This window comes from Solanum dulcamara, chromosome 12 (assembly GCF_947179165.1).
Source record: "Solanum dulcamara chromosome 12, daSolDulc1.2, whole genome shotgun sequence".
NCBI lineage: Eukaryota > Viridiplantae > Streptophyta > Magnoliopsida > Solanales > Solanaceae > Solanum > Solanum dulcamara.
In genome coordinates, this window is record NC_077248.1 from 13,301,855 (window position 1) to 13,321,804 (window position 19,950).

Sequence of the window (19,950 nt, forward strand, 5' to 3'; positions counted from 1 at the left end):
CTTTCCCGAACCCTGAGCATAGCGGGAATTTTAGTGCACCGGACTGCCCTTTTTTATAATACATGCATAATTCACTTTTAATACAAATACAAATTTAATTTAGTATTGTTATATATTGCTATAAATGATAATAAATAAAAAATATTAGTAAAATCAGTAATTATTTGTTAAAAATTACTCACCAAAATAATTTTTTTCTACTAAAAATACTCGCCCCGTCTCATATTAGTTAATCATCTTATTCAAAATATTTGTTCACTTTACTAAATTAAGATAACAATAAATTTTTTTTAAAAAAAGAAGCATTTTTCCCTATAATTAATACTTTTGAAAACCTAAACAAATTTAGAAATTTCAAAAAAATAAATAAATCAAGAGCTCATTAGTTACTTTTTATATATTTCAATGATATTTATTCATATATCTTATGCTATTACTTTTCAAAAATTAGTTTGATGTTCATCAATATGGATAAAGTGATTATTTTATTTATGAATTCTTAAGTATCGCATAAAATAAAAAATAATTAATTAATGTGAACTAATGTGAAATAGATGGACTCCAAGAAGTTCTCACATTAGGTTCAAAGTCGAGTCAAAAAATTTCAATAATAATTATTAGTTCACCATAATTCTTATTCAGGTAAACAAACATATTTCTTCTCCCATGTGAATAAAAAAAGAATGTTTTTTTTATATATTTATACCATATTTTATCAAGCTTTAAAAAAATAGAGAACAACAATTTAAATACTTTTATTAGTAGAACAAAAATAAACTCTTAGTCAAAATCTTGAAAAGTATTTTTTTTTTTACTTGTTTCAACTTTTGTTGTTATTCAGAAGTACATAGTTTAAAAAATAAAATTTGATTCAACTTTTTAAAATAAATATTTTTTACAAAAAAATTAATCAAACAAATTATTAGTACTAATTCATTGGAAAAAAAATACATTTTTAAGTTGAGAGTATTGAATGCGCTCGAAGGATTTAATCAGAGTGTAAGGGCGAATGGTACACCTGAGGTTTCTCAGACTAGAGCAGGAGCTCAGACCCCGAGTAGCATCAGATTCCAGTTGCCTAGGGTCCGGTGGGCCAGCCACCTGCAGGCCCTAGAGCTGATGAGGATGGAGGAGGAGCCTAGGGTGCACCTGTAGTCATGTTGACTGATGACGAGCAACGCCGATATGAGAGGTTCCGAAAAATGGACCCACCACAGTTTCAGGGTGGGAAGACTGAGGATGCACACGAGTTCCTGACCATGTGCCGAGAGTTGTTGGAGGCAGTAGGGTTAGCTGAGACTCACGGAGTTTGTTATACTACACTCCAGTTACGTGGGCTAGCCAGAGAGTGGTGGAGAGTGTATCTGAGTTCCAAGCTAGTTGGGTCATCCCAGATGACTTGGGATGAGTTTGCTAGTGCCTTTTATGACCATTTCGTCCCCTGGAGTGTGAAGGAAGAGAGCCAATTACGGTTCGAGAATTTGAGGCAGAAGGGTCTTACAGTTGTTGAGAATGAGACTCGTTTCTACCAGTTGTACAGGTATTGTCCCAGTTCATGCATCTATGCCGGCTTCTGAGGATGGTCAGACACCTCGTGGGTCCTACAGTACAGGTCAGAGTTACCAGGGGTCACAGTAGAGGCCGGTGAGCCGGGGTGGTTATACAAGTTCTTCAGGTTCATTGCAGAGGTTTTCGCATGGGAGAGCATGTTATACTTGTGGTGATCCGGATCATCTTTCAATGCAGTGTACATCTCAAGGTCGAGGAGGAACCCAGCCTAGTTCTTCAATTTCAGTTAGAGGACCAGCGCCGTCGGTCAGAGGTTAAGGTAGAGCCTAGACTAGTAGAGGTGGTCGCACTCCTGGTAGGGGTGCTGGTGGTGTTATAGTCCCTCAAGGATGAGGTAGAGGTGTTGGGCAGGTCGGAGGTGGTAGGGGAGCTCAGTGTTATGCTTTTCCAGGGAGACCCGAGGCTGAGGCTTCCGACGCAGTTATCACAGGTATTATGAAATAAAGGGGTCAGGCCACACGCTCCGTGGCAGGTTACATGAACAGAAATGTCCCCCATGGGTTCCGGACTGTAATTCAGCGGATGTGTACCGATAGGACAGACATGTATCATCTCATTGCATTACATCGCATTTTGTTGATATTTGTGAATTCGTGTTTACCCCTTTATTGCTCTGTATATGTTGAACTTGACTTGATATGATTCATTGATGAGACTATTGATGAGTATTCATGGACTGTATTACTGTTATTATTGTACAAGTGTAGAGTTGGACCGGTTTTATGCAGGTTGTAGTTAAGGAGGTTCGGTTGGAAGGACAGGAGTATTTGTATCTATTGAGCTTTGCTTTGTTTTAGTTGTCCATTTGCTGAGTACCGTGTTGTTTGGTACTCACCCCTTGCTTCTACACTTGTGTAGGTTGTGAGCCCGGACCTACTTGATCTCTTAGTGTTCTCTACCACGTTTGAGGCTATCATCTCGAGTGTTGAGATAGTTGTTACATCCATCTAACGGATACCTCTTACTCTTTAATATGTTTTAGTCATATTCTAGAGACAAAGACATTGTGACTGTATTTTCTTTCGTACTTCGATATTGTATTAGTGGCTTGTACACTTGACAACCAATCTTGGGGATTTTGAGTTTATTTTATGTGTTTTCAGTTAAGTTAAATTTTGATTTCCTTTTTTTTCTTCCGCATCTACTTTCCGTTGGGTATTAGGCTGACTTATCTCGGTGGGTTGAGATGAGTGTCATCACACCCGAATTCGGGTCATGAAAAAATATTAAGAACACCCTTGAATTTGGCGCAAATTATTAGTTTTGTCTTCAAACTATTAACAATCTTAAAAATCAATTTTATACTTGACTAACTAAACTTAGATACCCCCGATTTACCACATGACATATCAAGAGGTCTCTTGCTCTTATAGGAGCATGAGATTGTTAATAAAAAATCGAGAGAAGTGTTGAAAATACCCTAAACTTGACAATAACTTAGAGATATATTTTACTCATATTGCAAAAGCACTGATATATTTAAATTTAATTAGTCAAATAAAAAATATTTTTAAGACTGTCAATAACTTAAAGACGAAACTCATAATTCACACCAAAATTTTCGGGGTATTTCGAAAAAAAAAATCTTTTAAATTCGTAATGTCCTATCAAATTAGAATACATAAAATCAAAGGAAGGGAATATACACACATGCTATGAATATTTTTTAATTAAAAATACAACTCCAGTATGTTAAAGCATCCAAATGTGGCATTGTCACGAAACATCATTAAGCCACGTGTCTTCGGTAGGTACGTATATTTATTTGTCCATTGAATTTTATATTTTAAGAAATATTGATTACTATAAATATTTTTAAAAAAATATTTAAATTAATTAATGTATACTTCAAAAATAATTTGAGAAATAAGTAATAAATTTAAAGGTAAACTATAAAGAAAAAATATATTTTTTCTTGATATATTAAGTGAAAAATAAAAGTTAATAATTTATTTTTATAATATTGGACAAGTAAATGTAAAAAAAAAAGTATAATTTAAACTTAAAGTAGTCCAAATATGACACTAAATATCACCATAGCAAAAGTTAGATCTATTAGAAAAATAATAAATATGATGTATTAGTTTATTAAGTTATTCATATTTAATAAGTATTTTTTAAAAATTGAGGTGATATTTATTTTAACATATTTTTGAAAAATTGAAATAAGTTTCACTTGTTTTAAAACGAAGAAAGTATTTCTTGAGCAGTGAAATTCTGAGATTTAATTTTTCTCAAATCAAAACCGCAAGAATCTCATTTGGTAATGATTTTTTCATCCGTTTTAATTTTCATGAACATGCTAATTTAATTATCTATTATGGATGAAAGTAACAAATATTTTATAAAATGCATACAAATTTATCTGACCATATAGCATCAAGAACCCCACTTATGAATTTGGATATTCATTGGATATTGCACTATATAAAGCTGGACGTAATGGATGTCACCAAGTTCGTGTAGACCAATAGGTAGACTATTACTTTTTATTTTCAATTTTCCACTTGCTGTATAGAGATTCCACTCCTTCTGCCATGCTACTATTTTTATTAGGAAAAAGTTAATTGATATCAGAGTTTCTAGGAGGTTATTTCATTCTAAATTTGAATTTGCACTTATTTTTTTAAAAAAAAGGTATATATTTTAATGAGATATTCACGAATATTTCATAATCTCTTACAAATTCCGACAGAATATGATGAAATAGCACAAAACTAAAGAGGGCTACACGAATAATATTCACAAAAAGATCAAAACAATTCTCAAAATTTCAAAGTGATATTCGATGTTCTTGATGAGCAAATACATTCCAAGAAAATCCACATTATCTTGAATTCAAAAAATGTGCTATTAATGATAGTCAAAAAAAATCGAGAGAACACAAAATTGAACATATCTTAACAATTATATATTTTTTATTTGTTTGTGATACATTTATTGGGATAAATTTATGGGATTTTTACGTGATTATTTAGGTAGACTAAATTTGCATCACACAGAATTGTGTTGTTATCGTAAATTACATAAAATGCTGAATTTTTTTTATTCCACGTTTAGCTATAAGTATTAAATAAATCCGAAACCAATGTTATACTAAAATAGTGGAGCCATAGGTGGGATAACTCCTTCCATGAGATATTATTGTCTATCCCATCCCAATAATCAAACAACTCCTTTTAAGGTACACAACAATATAACATAAGAAATGCATCAGCCAAAACTATATGACATACATACTAAGTAGGCGTTGGACATGCAATTTCATTTCGTAATTTGAAATTATGATATAAAATCACTATTTAGACATGCGATTTCGTCTCATAATTTATGAGATGAAATCTCAAATTCTCTAAAAAGCCTGATTTGAGAATTTCATATCATATTCACATTTTTCAAATACGAAAATGGACCCACAAGTTTATATTTTGTAAAATAAAAACCACATTTTATATCTATATAATTTTTTGCGAGATGAAATATTCACGGCATATGAGCATAATAATATATTTACTAAAGATATTAACCAACAAACAACTTATATTAAAGAGGAATACACTATAACTCATATTCAATTTTATTTTTTTATTGAACTAAAGTTTGAACAATAAGTGAAATCCAGACCTATGTGAGAAAAGATGTAGACCCGGGTCAAAGCCCTCCCAAAAAAAATAGCAAAAACCAAGGAGGGGGGGCGGTCCCCTGGACATAGTCCTTTCAGGCAGTGGCCGTTTAGTCCTTGGTCCATTGGATGGTCGGTGCAAATGGATTAGCATTAATAATCAGTTCCCCGGGGGGATTTCTTTCCTATGCTTGCTGGCTGACTTTAATACCAGGAAAGATCCTTCTGAAACAGAATATTTTACTACCTCAATAAATGCCCGAGTATCCATAGAAGAGAGAGTACGCGCCCTTGCCCAATATTTAGTTTAGCTAAAGGAAGGGAAATCAACAGAGACCGTTAGTAGCGGCGAGCGAGAGCAGATTGGGTAATCAGAAAAAAGAGAAGGGACTCATCGAGTGAGCTAGGTTGAGCGCCCAAATCCGCTATATATTTGACACGGATTTGCCGTAATGCTAACACCATGGCAAATGCATCAATGTGTTATATTCAATTTTATTTTTTTATTGAACTAAAATTTGAACAATAAGTGTCGCATTTCTTTTAGAATAATTTTTTGATAGTGTATTATACTTTGGTTATGAACTACTGCTTATTTAGTAAGATTGTATAAAGCATTGGGACAATTCTAATAGTTTTCACAACTTATGGAGTTTTTATATTTATGAGCAAAAAAATACAACTTTTACATTTCCAAACAAAACTTCAACTTCATCTCATATAACCAAACAGACCTAAGTATTTTATAAAACATTTTACCCAAATTTGTCACACATTGTAATATTTCTAAAAGGGGTATTTTTCTGGTAATCTTTTTGAGCATCGTGGGCAAACAGTAAATTATCCCACAATTTATATCCTCTTCGTGAATATTCTACAGTGACAAGATACAAGACTTTACCAAGAGCAAATGCAACTAAGTCACTAAGCACTCAGGTACAGCTTAGTGAAATTGTCAAAAAATTTGCTTCTTGAAAGGATGAAAAGAGAAATTTGAATGGATGGTGATACAAATTAGAAAGAACAATAAATTAGTAAAGAACATTGACAGAAGGTCGAGAACCATTTTGGTTTCGATAAAATCATGAACTCTACTCCCCTCGACTGCGTTTTCCAGAAATATAACCATTTTCGTTTGATGTGTTGTCCAGTACTGCAGTACTATCCTTTTCCTTCATTTTGAAAGTCCAACCTAGAAAATCCGATTCTGGAAACAACATAGTTGGAGTTGCTGTGTAAAACGCAAGAGGGACCTGTTTAACTCGCCTCCTAATCTGCAACGAGATATTATAGTTAGAATGCAATTACATGAAACATTAACGGATATAATAAATGAGGCAGATTGCCAGCATACAGTAAGGATACGGAGGAAAAATGCCTAAACCAGGAAAAGGAATGTCAAAAACCTAATACCAGAAGAGATATTAATCTACTACTATGAGTCTATGACAAACCCAAGAAAATAAATGGAAGAGCAACTCAGGCCATTTAACCAAACGACACAATTCATCGGTTAAAGAAGCAATCATAATACTGAAGAAAGAATGTCAGCCAATTGCAATAAACTTTTCTAAAAAAAAGTATTGTCAAACCGATAAGTGAATATGATTGTATAACCAAAACATATGTAGTTGCGTAGTGAACATCACCTCATCACCAAAAATCGTTGTGTATGAACCAGAACTGAAATCTTTGACTGCTACTTCAGTAGTTTTAGCTCTGACTGTCAAATCGTTCTCAAGGGACAAAACAAATCTAACATGTAAAGAAAAAAGTAAAGAGACTTAGTTCAAAGGCTCAAGTAAACTAACCATAAATGCACGTTGACACAGGAAAAGCTATAATCATATGATACACTTACCTTGAAACTGGCGGGCAGTAGTGATGACGGAGTGTGTCAACTTCCCACAGAGAGCTCCCTGAGAATAGTAGAATTTAACACATCATATATGTCAAGAGTAGTGTTTTAAACAAGGAAATGAAAACTATACATTGAGGAAGGCACTCACTTCTATACCTTACAAATACCCCAACAACCAAAACATTTCTAATGAATAAAGCAAAAAACACTGCGAATGTTGGTCTAGTAAACTTAAATTCCACTTAAAGGCACACTTGATCAAGTTACGCTAATAAAACAAAAGTTGAAATCCACAGAGAAATTTACACTTGTTACCAACACCAATGCAAAGATCCTGTAGCTAAGAACGGTCAAGTAATTCCTTGGCCACCCCATTCCACCGAAAGAAGAAAGAAAAGTATTCTCCACCAAAAAAAAAAGTAATAATAATAATAACCGAAAAAACAAAGACAAGTACCAATTCAAGTTGATTGGGGACTTTGAAAAGCCTCTTAACTGATTAGAAAGAAAAATGGAGACGGAAAAACGCTTGACACTACATTGGTTGAATGACTGAAGCTTAGAGTTATAATGCCATGGGAATGCCTTTTCAACTCAATTTAGAAAGAAACAAGAAGTGGTTTAGGAGACTGTAGATAGCTGAACAATTGAACTTTTTTTTGAAATTGATTTTTTTAATGAAATTACTGAATGATTGAACTTTATAATACGACAACTAATCAAACAAGAAAATTACTCATTGCGTTAGTCTTCAAAGGATCAGTCTGCTTGTCATCAAAAAGATCAATGCCAGGCTTGACGCTTGACATTTCTCTGCTGGGACTGGAGTCTTCAGTGCTGTCATCATCGGCCCCACTCTCTGCTCCTGTAATGTCTTTAGTAGTCTCATTACCATCCTCCTACAAAGAATTTTTATCTCAAATATGAGTTTTACATCTCTCTCAGCGATGAGGCAGGAGGCACAAAACTTTACTATGACATTTTCCGAGCAGAGAAATATTTTGCACTAATGTGTGTCATCCATTCATAAAAATAATAATAACTATTCCTCAATCCCAAACTAGTTGGGGTCAACTATATGAGTTTTGTACATCCACTCTGCCCTATTTAGATCCGTTTCGCTCCATTGTTCAACAAACTTGCCTACTACACAAACTAGGGTTTCTCTAAGTCTCGCTTTATCCCTTCACAGTCATAGATACGACATCTCAAACAATGACTTCAGCAGAAAAGAATGGGAAGACTCCATAGTCATACCTGGTGCACCAAGCAATTTATTGAAGGATGTCTCCTTAAGAGATTATGAATTAGAGCAATAATGACTAATGCTCCTGAAGGAGGGACAGCGAGCGATAGCCGACTGAGTTTTTTACAAAACGCAGCTGCCAAATATGCAGGAAGAAGTGGTGATTTCAGGCACGAATCAAGAAGCTGCAAGTGATATTCTGTAGTTAGTGTCCATAAACATAATAACTAGATCTGCCATATTGTGACATATTGACAAAGGTATTTCCATCAAAGACAATAAAGCAAATTAATTGACAAGTAAACCATGTTGTACTGACAAGTGACACCTTCTTTTATTGCTCAGAAATTAACTGATTTTTTAAAGAGCAATACACAAAATATCAAATAATTCAGATATCCCCTTTACTGCTTGATAAGATCAGTTCAGTATGCACTTGGTCAGAGAACCAATGATGGAACTACGATGAACTTTATGAACCTGAAATCAACTTCCTAAACTACAGAGATGACAGTAATCTTAAAACCATATGCAGAAAATGTAGCATATGCAGAACATTTCCAAGGGTACAGTAATTCTTACTTTCCTTGGAAGCATGCAACAAAGATGCACATATTTTGGCCTTAGTACTTGCCCTCAGGTGGAAATTTATGTTACATATGGGATTGGTATAAAAGCTCAAGTCAATCAGAACTCGAAACCAAAATCTTCTAAGCACAAACTATAATCCCTCAAAACAGAACTGATAGTCTGATATTCCACATAGCAACCAATACAAAAAGGGGAATGTAAAAGTTTTTGCTATTACCTGGAAGAACTTAGCCCTATGTTTTGCCATAAAAATAGAAGGTTCCAATAGAGCATAAAGCTTTTCATAGAAGTTGGGGTATTCAAGACCATGTTGTGTCATGAGAACAAACAAGCTGCTAAGAGCCATCACACTGACTACCCCACCAATATCATATGACCGCGTTAAGAAATCACTGCATATGAAAAAGTAGTGCAGTCACTCAACAGAACTTATCAAGTCTGAAAGAATAGAATCAATGAGACAAACAAGAAAAAAGTACAATGTGTTACCACAACATGAGAGGGTTAGACAGATAAGGAATAACAACTTGATGAAGGTTCACCAGAACCTGAGATCAGAAAGCAAAAGAGAAAATGTTAGAAATCATCATAATAATCGTGTTTCAGGGGTAAGCAAGAAGAACAGAATCTCAAACAAAGATGGCTTTGGAATAATACCACTTCAACCAAATTGTTAAGAGGGTCTATAGTAAAATTAATGTGAAATAGATTTCACTTCTCCGCCCCAGAATTGCTTCCCATCGGCTTTCAAAGGCTAGTTGGGGTTGGTCGAAGCTATAGTTACAATAAATTTCACAATTTTGCACAGTTTCACGATAAAGATAAATTCATGAAAAATGCTAAATCATATATAGAGGGACTATTAGCGATAGGACGGATATCCATTTCTTCATATAAACATGCTATGCAGTATGCTATAAAACTTTAAAGGTCAAATAAAAATCAAGGTGTAGTATGAGCGCATCACTTACACAACTTGGATCAAGAGAAACCGGATAAGAGAAGAGGAGAGGAGCAGAGATCATGGAGGAACAAATGTTCCCAGAAAAATGGAAGTAAAAAGACTAATAGCACCAAGACCCTGTTCCAATGCATGAAACAGATATCCAGTCAATTGAACTGTTTACTTACCTCTTTGTAAACATCAACAGGAAGTGATAATCTAAGGAATGATATCCAGGCTTTTGTAAATTTCAGTTTCATCTTTTTTGCAATGTTGGCTGGAGATAAAACCTGAAGATCACAAAGTATTTATAATATTAGCTTGCATGAAAACCCAAAGAGAATCAGTAGACGTCCATAAAAGAACGGTCCATCAATGTGAGGTACACAGAGGAAAAGGTCCTTTTTTATTCTTCATTTCTTTTCTTTTTAAATCACAAGGTTTTTTCACTAAATACCTTGATATTAGTTGATTCACCCTTGCACTGCTTTCCGGTGTGTCCTTTGTCATTTTCTTTTCCGGTAAATATACCTAAATCCACATAAATATAAGATCACATCAATAGGCAATAACAGAACAATATTAAGTTAGAATAGGTCACATTTCAAGCATTTCCAAGAAGAATGGTACGGGTAGCTTGCTTTAGGCCTAAAATAGTAAAAACTAGAAACTGTTAAAACTTGAATTTCACAATCCTGCCAAATGAATGTTTCAAAAATCAATACCAAATAGAGTGATATATGCATTGTATACACAACGCAGCTATGTGTTTGGTATTTTACTGCCCTTGCTTCACAAGTATCTAGCTAGCACTCTCAGGGAACACACCAACCAAGAAAGTAGAGTCTAATCCAATTCATCGTTGCCCCTTATCAAAAAAAAATTAAAAAAAATCAATCCATTGTAGCCTGATCCATGGCCAGCAAAAGTTTCAGTTTTTTTTTATAACTAGATGCACAGTATGGAACTCGACTGATAATAAACCCGCCCTCTACCTTTCTCCAATTAAATACCAGACTCTTGGAGTGTTTGAATCCGCGACTAGAGGTATTTTAGGTGACAAAAGTTTTACTAGAGGTAGCAACTAGGTGACGTGGTATTCGTTGAGATTTCTTTTAGAGAAGTCAAATGCAACTGAATTCAATAAATGGTGGGAATGATGTTATTAAGGAAATCATAATGTTGTTCAAAGAGATAATGTTTTTTTTTTCTTTTAAAATGTTATTTAAAGAGCTCTCACCATCATTCTAAGTATGAAACAATCTGAAGCGAAATGTCATCATCTTCCATGGGTGAACCAAGTCATGGACAGAGTTCAAAGAAGCACACACATCAAACAGAATACATATAGGTGCAATCCCAGTGAAAAGCAATTGCTTCTTCAATTCTAAATTTTGAAAGATGAAGAAAAAAGAGCGGGGGAGGTGGTGGGGGTGGGGGACAACTCTTCATGTACAAATTAGTGTTCTATTCGTCTTTGTTTTCTTATTCTCTGTTTGTAAAGACTCTTTTTGCGCTTCACTTGACATGCTACTTTGTCCTTTTAATTATTCATGATGACATTTCCATCTGTATAGGGTGTCTTTTTTGTTAAACAGATTAGGTGTTAACATGACAGCAAGGAAACAAGTTATGCCAAGTGCAAGAACCATTCACTACTACATCTATCTAAGATCTGGTCAGATGTATACAGATATGTGCTTTACATGCAACATGTCATATAAAAATCAATTATGCACTAATCTCCTCCATGAAAGGTATAAAAAATGGCTTGGTTGAGAGTTCTTTCAAAAAACATTTGGATGTCACAGAAGAACAAATTATTGGGGCCTGATACTAGAATTTAAAGTTCTAATGTTCCACAAGTTTTGTTTTTGCACTTTGGACGCATGGACTTCCAAAAGTGTTGGGCACTTTTGCGCTTGACCATAGACAAACCCCTTAACTCTTAGGCCCCGTTTGGCCACAAGTTCCCAAATATTCTTGGCAAGTTATTCTTGGGAGAAATTTTGGTGAAATTGCACCATGCGTTTGGCCCCAAGTTTTCTCAAGTTTTGGTAAAATTTCAAAAAATATTATTTTGTACCTGTAAGTTCTAAAAATTATTAAAAATACCCATAAGTTTGTGTTATCATTTTATAATGAACATGTTCCGTTAAAAAAAAACTTTATAACATAATTGATAACAATCAACGACAACAAAATAACATTATATACAATACATTAATCGAATTAAAAACAAATTATTCTTTCCAAAAACTATTTGGGGCCAATACCATTTTAACCAATACCATTTTATTTAAGAGGGATTAATGGTATTGGTTGATCATATTAATGGAGTAAATTGGTAGATAAATATTTAGTTGGAATTAATAAATGATTCGTGTTTTTATAAAATATAATAAAAGTTTGGGGTTATTTTTAAATTTTTAAAACTTTCCAAGTTCCCAAGTTCTAATTTTTTTTAAAACTTGGGAACTTGGGGATTTTGCCAAAAATATTTGCCAAATAATGGCAAATTGTATTGACAAACACAAGTTCCCAAATATTTTTCAAGTTTTTCCCAAAAACTACTTGGGGCCAAACGCTACCTTAATAGCTTTCATAATTTGAAGTTATATTTAGATGCCTTGTTTTGGGGTACTTGAGATTTGACGTTGCACGTAGAGCTTGAGCTACTTCATATTATATGTTTTTGAATCTTGGCGCGTGCAACTCAAGTCATGACATAATTGGTCGACTTCAAAAAAATAAAAAATTAACATCAGGACAATTGTAGGTCTTCTAAGTTTTTGAATACATCTTGTACATGTGGTTTCCCATCATTACTAAATTTAGATACTTTATCCCAAAAAAAACAATGTAGGGCATTTATAATCTAAAAAGATCCACTCATTCGTCAAACTATGAGCATTGAATTTCGGTAGCTACACTAAAAATGCAATCATACAAAGATACCGCAATCGTCAATCCAAAATTAGTTGGGGGGGCTGAAATTGCATGTACTCAAAATGCAATCATAATTAGATTGTTTCTACCCTGATCATCAACCCATTGCAACCCCCCCCCCCCCCTTTATACGATTCTTCAGACCGGCTTCCTTTGCCAACTTAATACAATAGGCATAAAAATTGCAAATACCTAAAATATAAGGCCATGAAGTGTAATCTTTAGATCAGGACCCTGAAATGTGATCTTTTCAATTCATAATGACAGTTGCAATACATCATTAACAACTTAAAAAGCTATTTGTTCATAAGAAGAGATTACACAACAGTAAATAGCACAAATTAACTACTATGATGGATCGTGAAATCCATTGGGGCAAACATTCTTCCATATCTTAATGGAAGTATATGTCATATGAAGGTAAATGGAATAACATGGTCAGAAAGGTTCTTATAACCAAACCCAACTTGTTTGGGACTTAGGTTTATCTGCTATTATACTTGTTTTAGATGTCAAATAGAAACGAAGCCCTATGTCAGGATCCAACAATTAGTCAAGTGAAATTACCTGCAGGGTTCCACATATCATATTCTGCCTTGTCATCTGAACCTTCCAGGGGAGGGATACGAGATAGTAGATGAGATAACTTGTGAACTGATAGGTCCAAGCTTTAAAACATGAAAAACAAAGTTACAAAAGGAAAATCTTGAGCGCAATGTTTTGATCCCACTAATAAACTAAAACTTCTGGGTAATGACTAAAAGGAAAAATTGCTTCTATGAGTTGAAAATAGATGCGGCATGCGGAACCATAACAAAAACTGTCATGTCAACTTGCTCAAATTGGATATCAAAGGATTTAATATACAGTAGAAACATCTTATGAGAAGGATAAAAAAGAAAAGACTTCTACTGCAAATTAAATACTTAGATAAATATCCTGGATCTAAAAAGGTGATAAAGCTCAGTTTACAAATGACATGCCGGAACTAATCAAGAGTTTATATAATGCATTACTTTCAACCTATCCCCAAATATAAGGGATCATTTTTATCTGCAATTTCAGCTTTACCTTTTGTATTTACATTAACTAAATTATTATTATCTATAAGAAATTATATTGAAACACTTGATAACATATCAAAGAGAAAATGCCAAGGCAAAATAAGAAAAAGAAATTAATTTCAGATATTCATTGATAGAAGAGTCGTTGTTGGACCTTGTATAGTTAAACATTCTATAACAGTCACTTTCTATAACGACAGTTCATTATAACGAGCAAATTTTCTTAAAAGCTGATTTTTCATATTATATTCTACCTTTTTATAAATAATCTTTTATCTATAAACAACTTTCATCATTATACTGGTATAATTCTACAATTAGAAGTTCCTTTGCATATCTTTAACCTAATATTCACCATCTGTAGCTTGTTGTCATTGTAAGCTCATATTCCCAACAAATCATGAAATTTTACTGATTGTTGGAGAACAAGATATTGAAAACAGAAGACAATTAAGACCAAGTTGCTTCCATGTTGAAACAATAAAAGAGATTTTGAAAGGCACTTCCAAGTTGGATTTCTGTGGCTCTATTAGAAATGTTAATTAATGCATACCAAGGATTGATAATTTCATCTTAACATGCTATTAGTGCTAAAACAGAACTTAAAACTATTTCCAGGGATCAAATAAAACCCCACCATTTTCCAGGCTAATATAGTATTCACTAGTAAATAAATGGGCAAGGGCAACAATAGTTTCTACTTTATAGTAAAAGATTTGCTAAATGTTTAGCCTGATAATAATTGTCCAGAAAATTAACCAGAAATACTTCTTCCATGTCAAAACTAATGAGAATGTATCATTCTCAACTTTAAAAATTCAGATTTATGCAAGAAGACCTGTTGAAGTGAAAAACAATTGACACCTTAATTCAGATAGCCACAAAACTTGGCCTCCATATAATTCGATAAGGATATAAAAGGTGAACCATACTGTTTTTGAGAACCATCATGCGAATGAAACTCTATCAGAATTGACGGGCAAGATGCAATGACCTGGAAAATATAATTTAGCTGATCCTTTGTCAGACCTATTTTTCTTCAGCATCCTAGCTATCTATATTCAATTTAGAGGTGCTTCTATAAAATTAAAGAAAAATGAAAAGAAAATCTGAATTTATCCTTCTGGCTATCAAATGTTAGAAACGGTCAGCATCCAATACAAAAAGAATAGTTAGTCATACATTAATTGCGTAAGAAAAACTTTTGTATCATCCACTTGATAAAAAAACGTATTGTCCATTAAGTAATTTCTCACTGAAGGAAATAAGCACCAGTCAGATATTTAAGCCAACCTTGATTCTGGCTGGTTCAAACCGGTGGTTTCTAGGCTCTCCCTTCTATCATCTGGTTGTAGAAACAGCAAAAAAAGGGATGAAAACAGGTTCAAGAAAAATAAAAGAGGTAAAAGACAGAATATTAATATGGAGTAAATAAGGTAGTGATACCTGAGATATCATTGGCTCCTATACTTCGGGAAAGCTTTTCGAAGCTGATATAAGTAAAATATCTAATGAAAGAAACCAACTGATCAGCAAAACATGTAAAAATGTATATGTGCTAATCATGATGTAACCTCATTAAACATGAATGCAGCCAATAGGATTAAGGGAGCAAACAGACAGGACTTATGAAGTTCAATGAAATGTCTCAGCATACGAGAGTGTATGTCAGCCATGCTGCTAAACATAGAATTAAGAAAATCCTCTACTTCCATTCTCCTATAAAATCTCCTACTTTGATTGTGATGAATATAACTAAGATGGAGGACCTATGTGGGGACATGTCAAATAACATTTGGAACCCGGGAATGATGCCTATATATAAAGTAGGGAAATAATCTATTAGGGCTATTCTATGAAGTTGTTTCTTTTTTCTTAGTTGTTTACATTAATTCCGGAACCTTTATCCAAATCAATACAATATGCATTCACTAATAATCATTTGAGGATATAGTCTTCATACCTAATATCAATGTACTTAAAATACTTTGATGCGAGCAAATCAAGCAAAATATCATCGACTTCGAGGGAGGAACGAACCTACAACATAGAAACAAACAAAATATCGTCAATCAAGTCCCTACAAAAGCAATAAATAAAAGAGGTGACCACCGCTATGTAACTTACAATGCTATGAAGAAGCCTATGGTAAATAGCAGAGTGAAACTTCCCACCATTTCCAACTTTCACAAACTCCATCAACGTGTCCAACACAACTTCCTAATCATCCAAACCAAAGTTAACACACACACACACTACATCACATCCTTAAATGATAAAATAAAAAGTTAAAAAGTGAAGCTGGCACTCACTCTAAGTGCTTCATCAGATTGCGAACAGATAACAATATCGAGAAGTGATTGAACGAAGTCATCAAACTTGGAACGAACCCATGTTCGATAAATAAACTCAGGATCACCTTGAGATTCAGAAGTGAGGGAAGAGGAAAGAGTAGAAGAAGGGAGTTTAGGAAGCAAAGGAGTGAAGAAGGATTGAAGAGAAAGGAGAGATTCGAGTGCATATTTTGGACGAGTAGAGGGGTTGATGAATGAGAGGAGAAGAGGAAGGTTATTGACATGAACTCTTGAAGAAAGAAGCTGGTGACCTAGGATTTTAAGGTCTGCTAGTGAGTATTTATCATTCTTCTTCTTCTTCTTCTGCTTCTTTGAGGCCAGAGAAGAAGCCATTGTTTAACTTCTTCTGCTACTTCTGATTTTGGGGAGAAAACAGAAGAGAAGGAAGTTTGATTTTTAGGGTTAAAGACTAGCATTTTTAATTCCTATTTTAGCTCTTCTTTTGGCCCTCAAAATTTACTAAATAAAAAATACTACCACTAATTTTAATTATGAAAATTAGGATTAAAAAAATGTAATTTACAAAATTTCATAATTATATTATTTCTTTATTTTTTTTTCAAATTATAAAAATTTCTTAAAATTTATTGATTTTCGAATACATATACCGACATTCGGATACATAAAGGAGGGATATATCCGAGAGGGGAGGGATGTATCAGAAAGGGGATAGTATTTTCGGATATATAGGGAATAGATGTATCCGAAAGGGAAGGGATGTATCCGAGAGGGAGATAAGGATGTATCAACGAAAGAAAAGAGATGTATTCGAGAGGAGATTTTTGAAATTATTTTAAATGGTAGAAAATTTTAGAGATTGTAGTAAAATAAAATCTGTATTTAGGTAATTTTTTCTAAAAAAATACATAATAGATATCATATCTAATAATCTCTTCTATAGTTTCAAATATATTATTCCAGTATTTAATAATGAGAAAATTTTACAAATAGTTATTATGAGTATTTTAATTATGCTCCTTATCTATAATTTGTCTAATTACACTCCATAGCTATAGTTTCATTTGCTATGAATATTTCCATTTGTATAATTCATTGCCAATATACAATACAAATTCCGTATTTATACATTTAGAAATTTTATAAAATTTATACAAATCAAATGTATCAACATGATAATTAGATACAAGTGAGGGTAAGCATATACAAATTCAGGACTTATACAATTAGAAAAATTCTGGAGTTATACAATTAGGAGCCGAATTATACAAATTCTAGACGTGGCCATATAATTATGATTGTAAGTTAGTGGCGAATGATAATTAAACTGTAGGTATGTTAACTAATTAACTAGTATATGTTTGCTTATACGCACAATTTTTCCTTTAATTATTATGTACAAGATTTGGAGTCAAATAAATTAAGATACAACACTCTTTAAAATTAACTTAAAATAGAGTTCTACCCACTTAATTATCTCATTGATTTACTCATTCACTTCAAATCATATCACTTTTAGAGCCCGTTTGGATTAGCTTATAAGTTGTTTTCAGTTTTTTTAAAGTGTTTGGCTGGTCAACTTAAAATCATTTTGTACTTAAAATAAACCTTAAAAAAAAATTAAATTTGTTTAACTTAGCTTATCTAAAATATTCTATAAGCTGAAGCCAAATAAAATAAATTGGGTTACTTAATCTTTTATTTCCAACTTATAAAAAACTTTTAAAAAACTTATTCAAAGAGGCTCTTACTCTAATTCTTCCTCTCTCATCACTCAATTGTCTCTTGTCCTTCTTGCTCACGCGATCTTATTAAATCAAAGCTCATTAATTTTGACTTTATAAAATCTATTTTAATGACTAAAAATTCTTCAATCAATAGTATTATTAATAAAAATATAACACACCAATTAAAACTTTCTCCCTGTCTCCAAGAAGCCCCTTCAATTTTATATTTGGGGTCTAAATTATTGGAAAAAACGGATTAATACAAAAATATATATAGTCAAGAATAGTAGAAATAAAATGAAAAAATAATGACACAAAAAAATTTACGTGGAAACCCTTCTAAATAAGGAAAAAATCACGGGCCAAGAAGAGCAACTGATATCACTATAGTAAGGAATTTTACACTGGGCAGTACCAAGTACAATACTCAAAAATGACTACCACACACTCAAAAAAGAATAACACTCTTTTGATCTCCACCTTACTAAAAAATATCGCTCACACTCTATTTTTCTTCATAGACTATTTTCTTATATATACAGTCTATGAAAACCTCACAACTCAAATATTTTTCTCTCTATCTTGGTTGTGAATTGGATGCAAAAATGAGGAGCTGGAAAGCTCCTTTTATAGGAGCTCTTGCACCTACCGTTGCCCACTTTTGTTGACAAAAAAAGGAGCACAAAGAAGCTGTAAATTTTGAAAACTTTGGCCAACAACTTTTGACAAAAATTGTGGCCAGCAATTTTTGAAAAATAGGTGGGGAACTGGACCCCACAAATCTCCCCCTCCAGTCCCATTCACCAGAAGGAGATGTCTTCATTTTCTTAGAGAAAGCTCGTGCCAACAAGTTCTTTGCACAATTCGAACTTGTTCCTTGTTACCACTTTGATCAGCATATCCGCAGAATTCTCATTTGTAGAGATCTTTTCAACCTGCATAGATTCGTCTTCTATCTTTTCTCGAATCCAGTGATATCTCACATCTATGTGTTTTGTCCTTGCATGGTACATAGACTTCTTGCTTAAGTCCATTTCACTTTGACTATCACAATAGACGACATACTCCTTCTGATTCAAGCCAAGCTCTTGAAGGAATTGCTTGAGCCATATCATCTCCTTGCCAGCTTTAGTAGTCGCAATATACTCAGCTTTAGTTGTAGACAGTGCAACACACTTCTGCAACTTTAACTGCCATGATATAGCTCTCCTTGAAAAAGTAAATAAATATCCAGTAGTGGATTTTCTATTATCAAGGTCACTTGTCATATCAGCATCTGTATAGCCCTTCAAAATTGGATTTGATCCTCCAAAACACAAACATTTATCTGAGCTTCCTCTCAGATACTTGAGTATCCACTTTACAACTTCCCAATGCTATTTTCCTAGATTGCCAAGGAATCTACTGACAACACCAACTGTGTGAGCAATATCAAGTCTAGTGCATACCATTGCATACATTAAACTTTCGATGACGGAGGAATATGGAACCTTGGTCATGCTCTCTTTTTCTCCCTAACTGTGGGACACATCTTCTTGCTCAACTTCATATGACCAGCAAGAGGTGTTAACAAACTTAACATTCTTCATATTGAAGCTCTCCAGTACGCGTTCAATGTACTTCTCTTGTGACAGATAAATCTTTCTTTCATCCTTGAGACAAAAAATTCTCATGCCCAAAATTTGCTTGGCATGACCCAAGTCTTTTATAGCAAAAGACTTACACAACTCTTTCTTCAGCTCTTCAATCTTGGAAATATTCCTGCCCACAATCAACATATCATCCACATATAGCAGGGGGATGATAAAATCATCTTCAGAAAATTTTTGTACAAATACACAATGATCTGAAGAAGTCTTCTTATAGCCTTGCTCCCCCATAACAGATTCAAACTTTTTGTACCACTGTCTAGGAGTTTGCTTTAGCCCGTAGAGACTCTTTTTGAGTTTGCACACAAAATTTTCTCTACCATTTACTTTGAAGCCCTCAGGTTGTTCCATATAAATTTCCTCTTCTAGGTCACCGTGAAGAAAAGCCGTCTTCACATCCATCTGCTCAATCTCTAA

The 19,950-nt window shown here is 33.6% G+C and overlaps 1 protein-coding gene across 1 annotated transcript; it reads right to left on the reverse strand.

Moving 5' to 3' along the window:
* Positions 1–5,912: 5,912 nt before the first annotated feature.
* On the reverse strand, positions 5,913–16,601 carry LOC129876585 (protein NUCLEOLAR COMPLEX ASSOCIATED 4). Its single transcript, XM_055952055.1, has 15 exons — positions 16,158–16,601; positions 15,973–16,065; positions 15,809–15,885; positions 15,292–15,353; positions 15,139–15,190; positions 13,349–13,449; positions 10,290–10,363; positions 10,021–10,122; positions 9,379–9,437; positions 9,107–9,281; positions 8,310–8,483; positions 7,789–7,951; positions 7,053–7,110; positions 6,841–6,946; positions 5,913–6,465 (listed from the first exon to the last, which is right to left on the reverse strand). The coding sequence occupies exons 1-15, from the start codon at positions 16,530–16,532 to the stop codon at positions 6,283–6,285; spliced, it is 1,854 nt and encodes a 617-aa protein (XP_055808030.1). The 5' UTR covers positions 16,533–16,601; the 3' UTR covers positions 5,913–6,282.
* Positions 16,602–19,950: the final 3,349 nt, after the last annotated feature.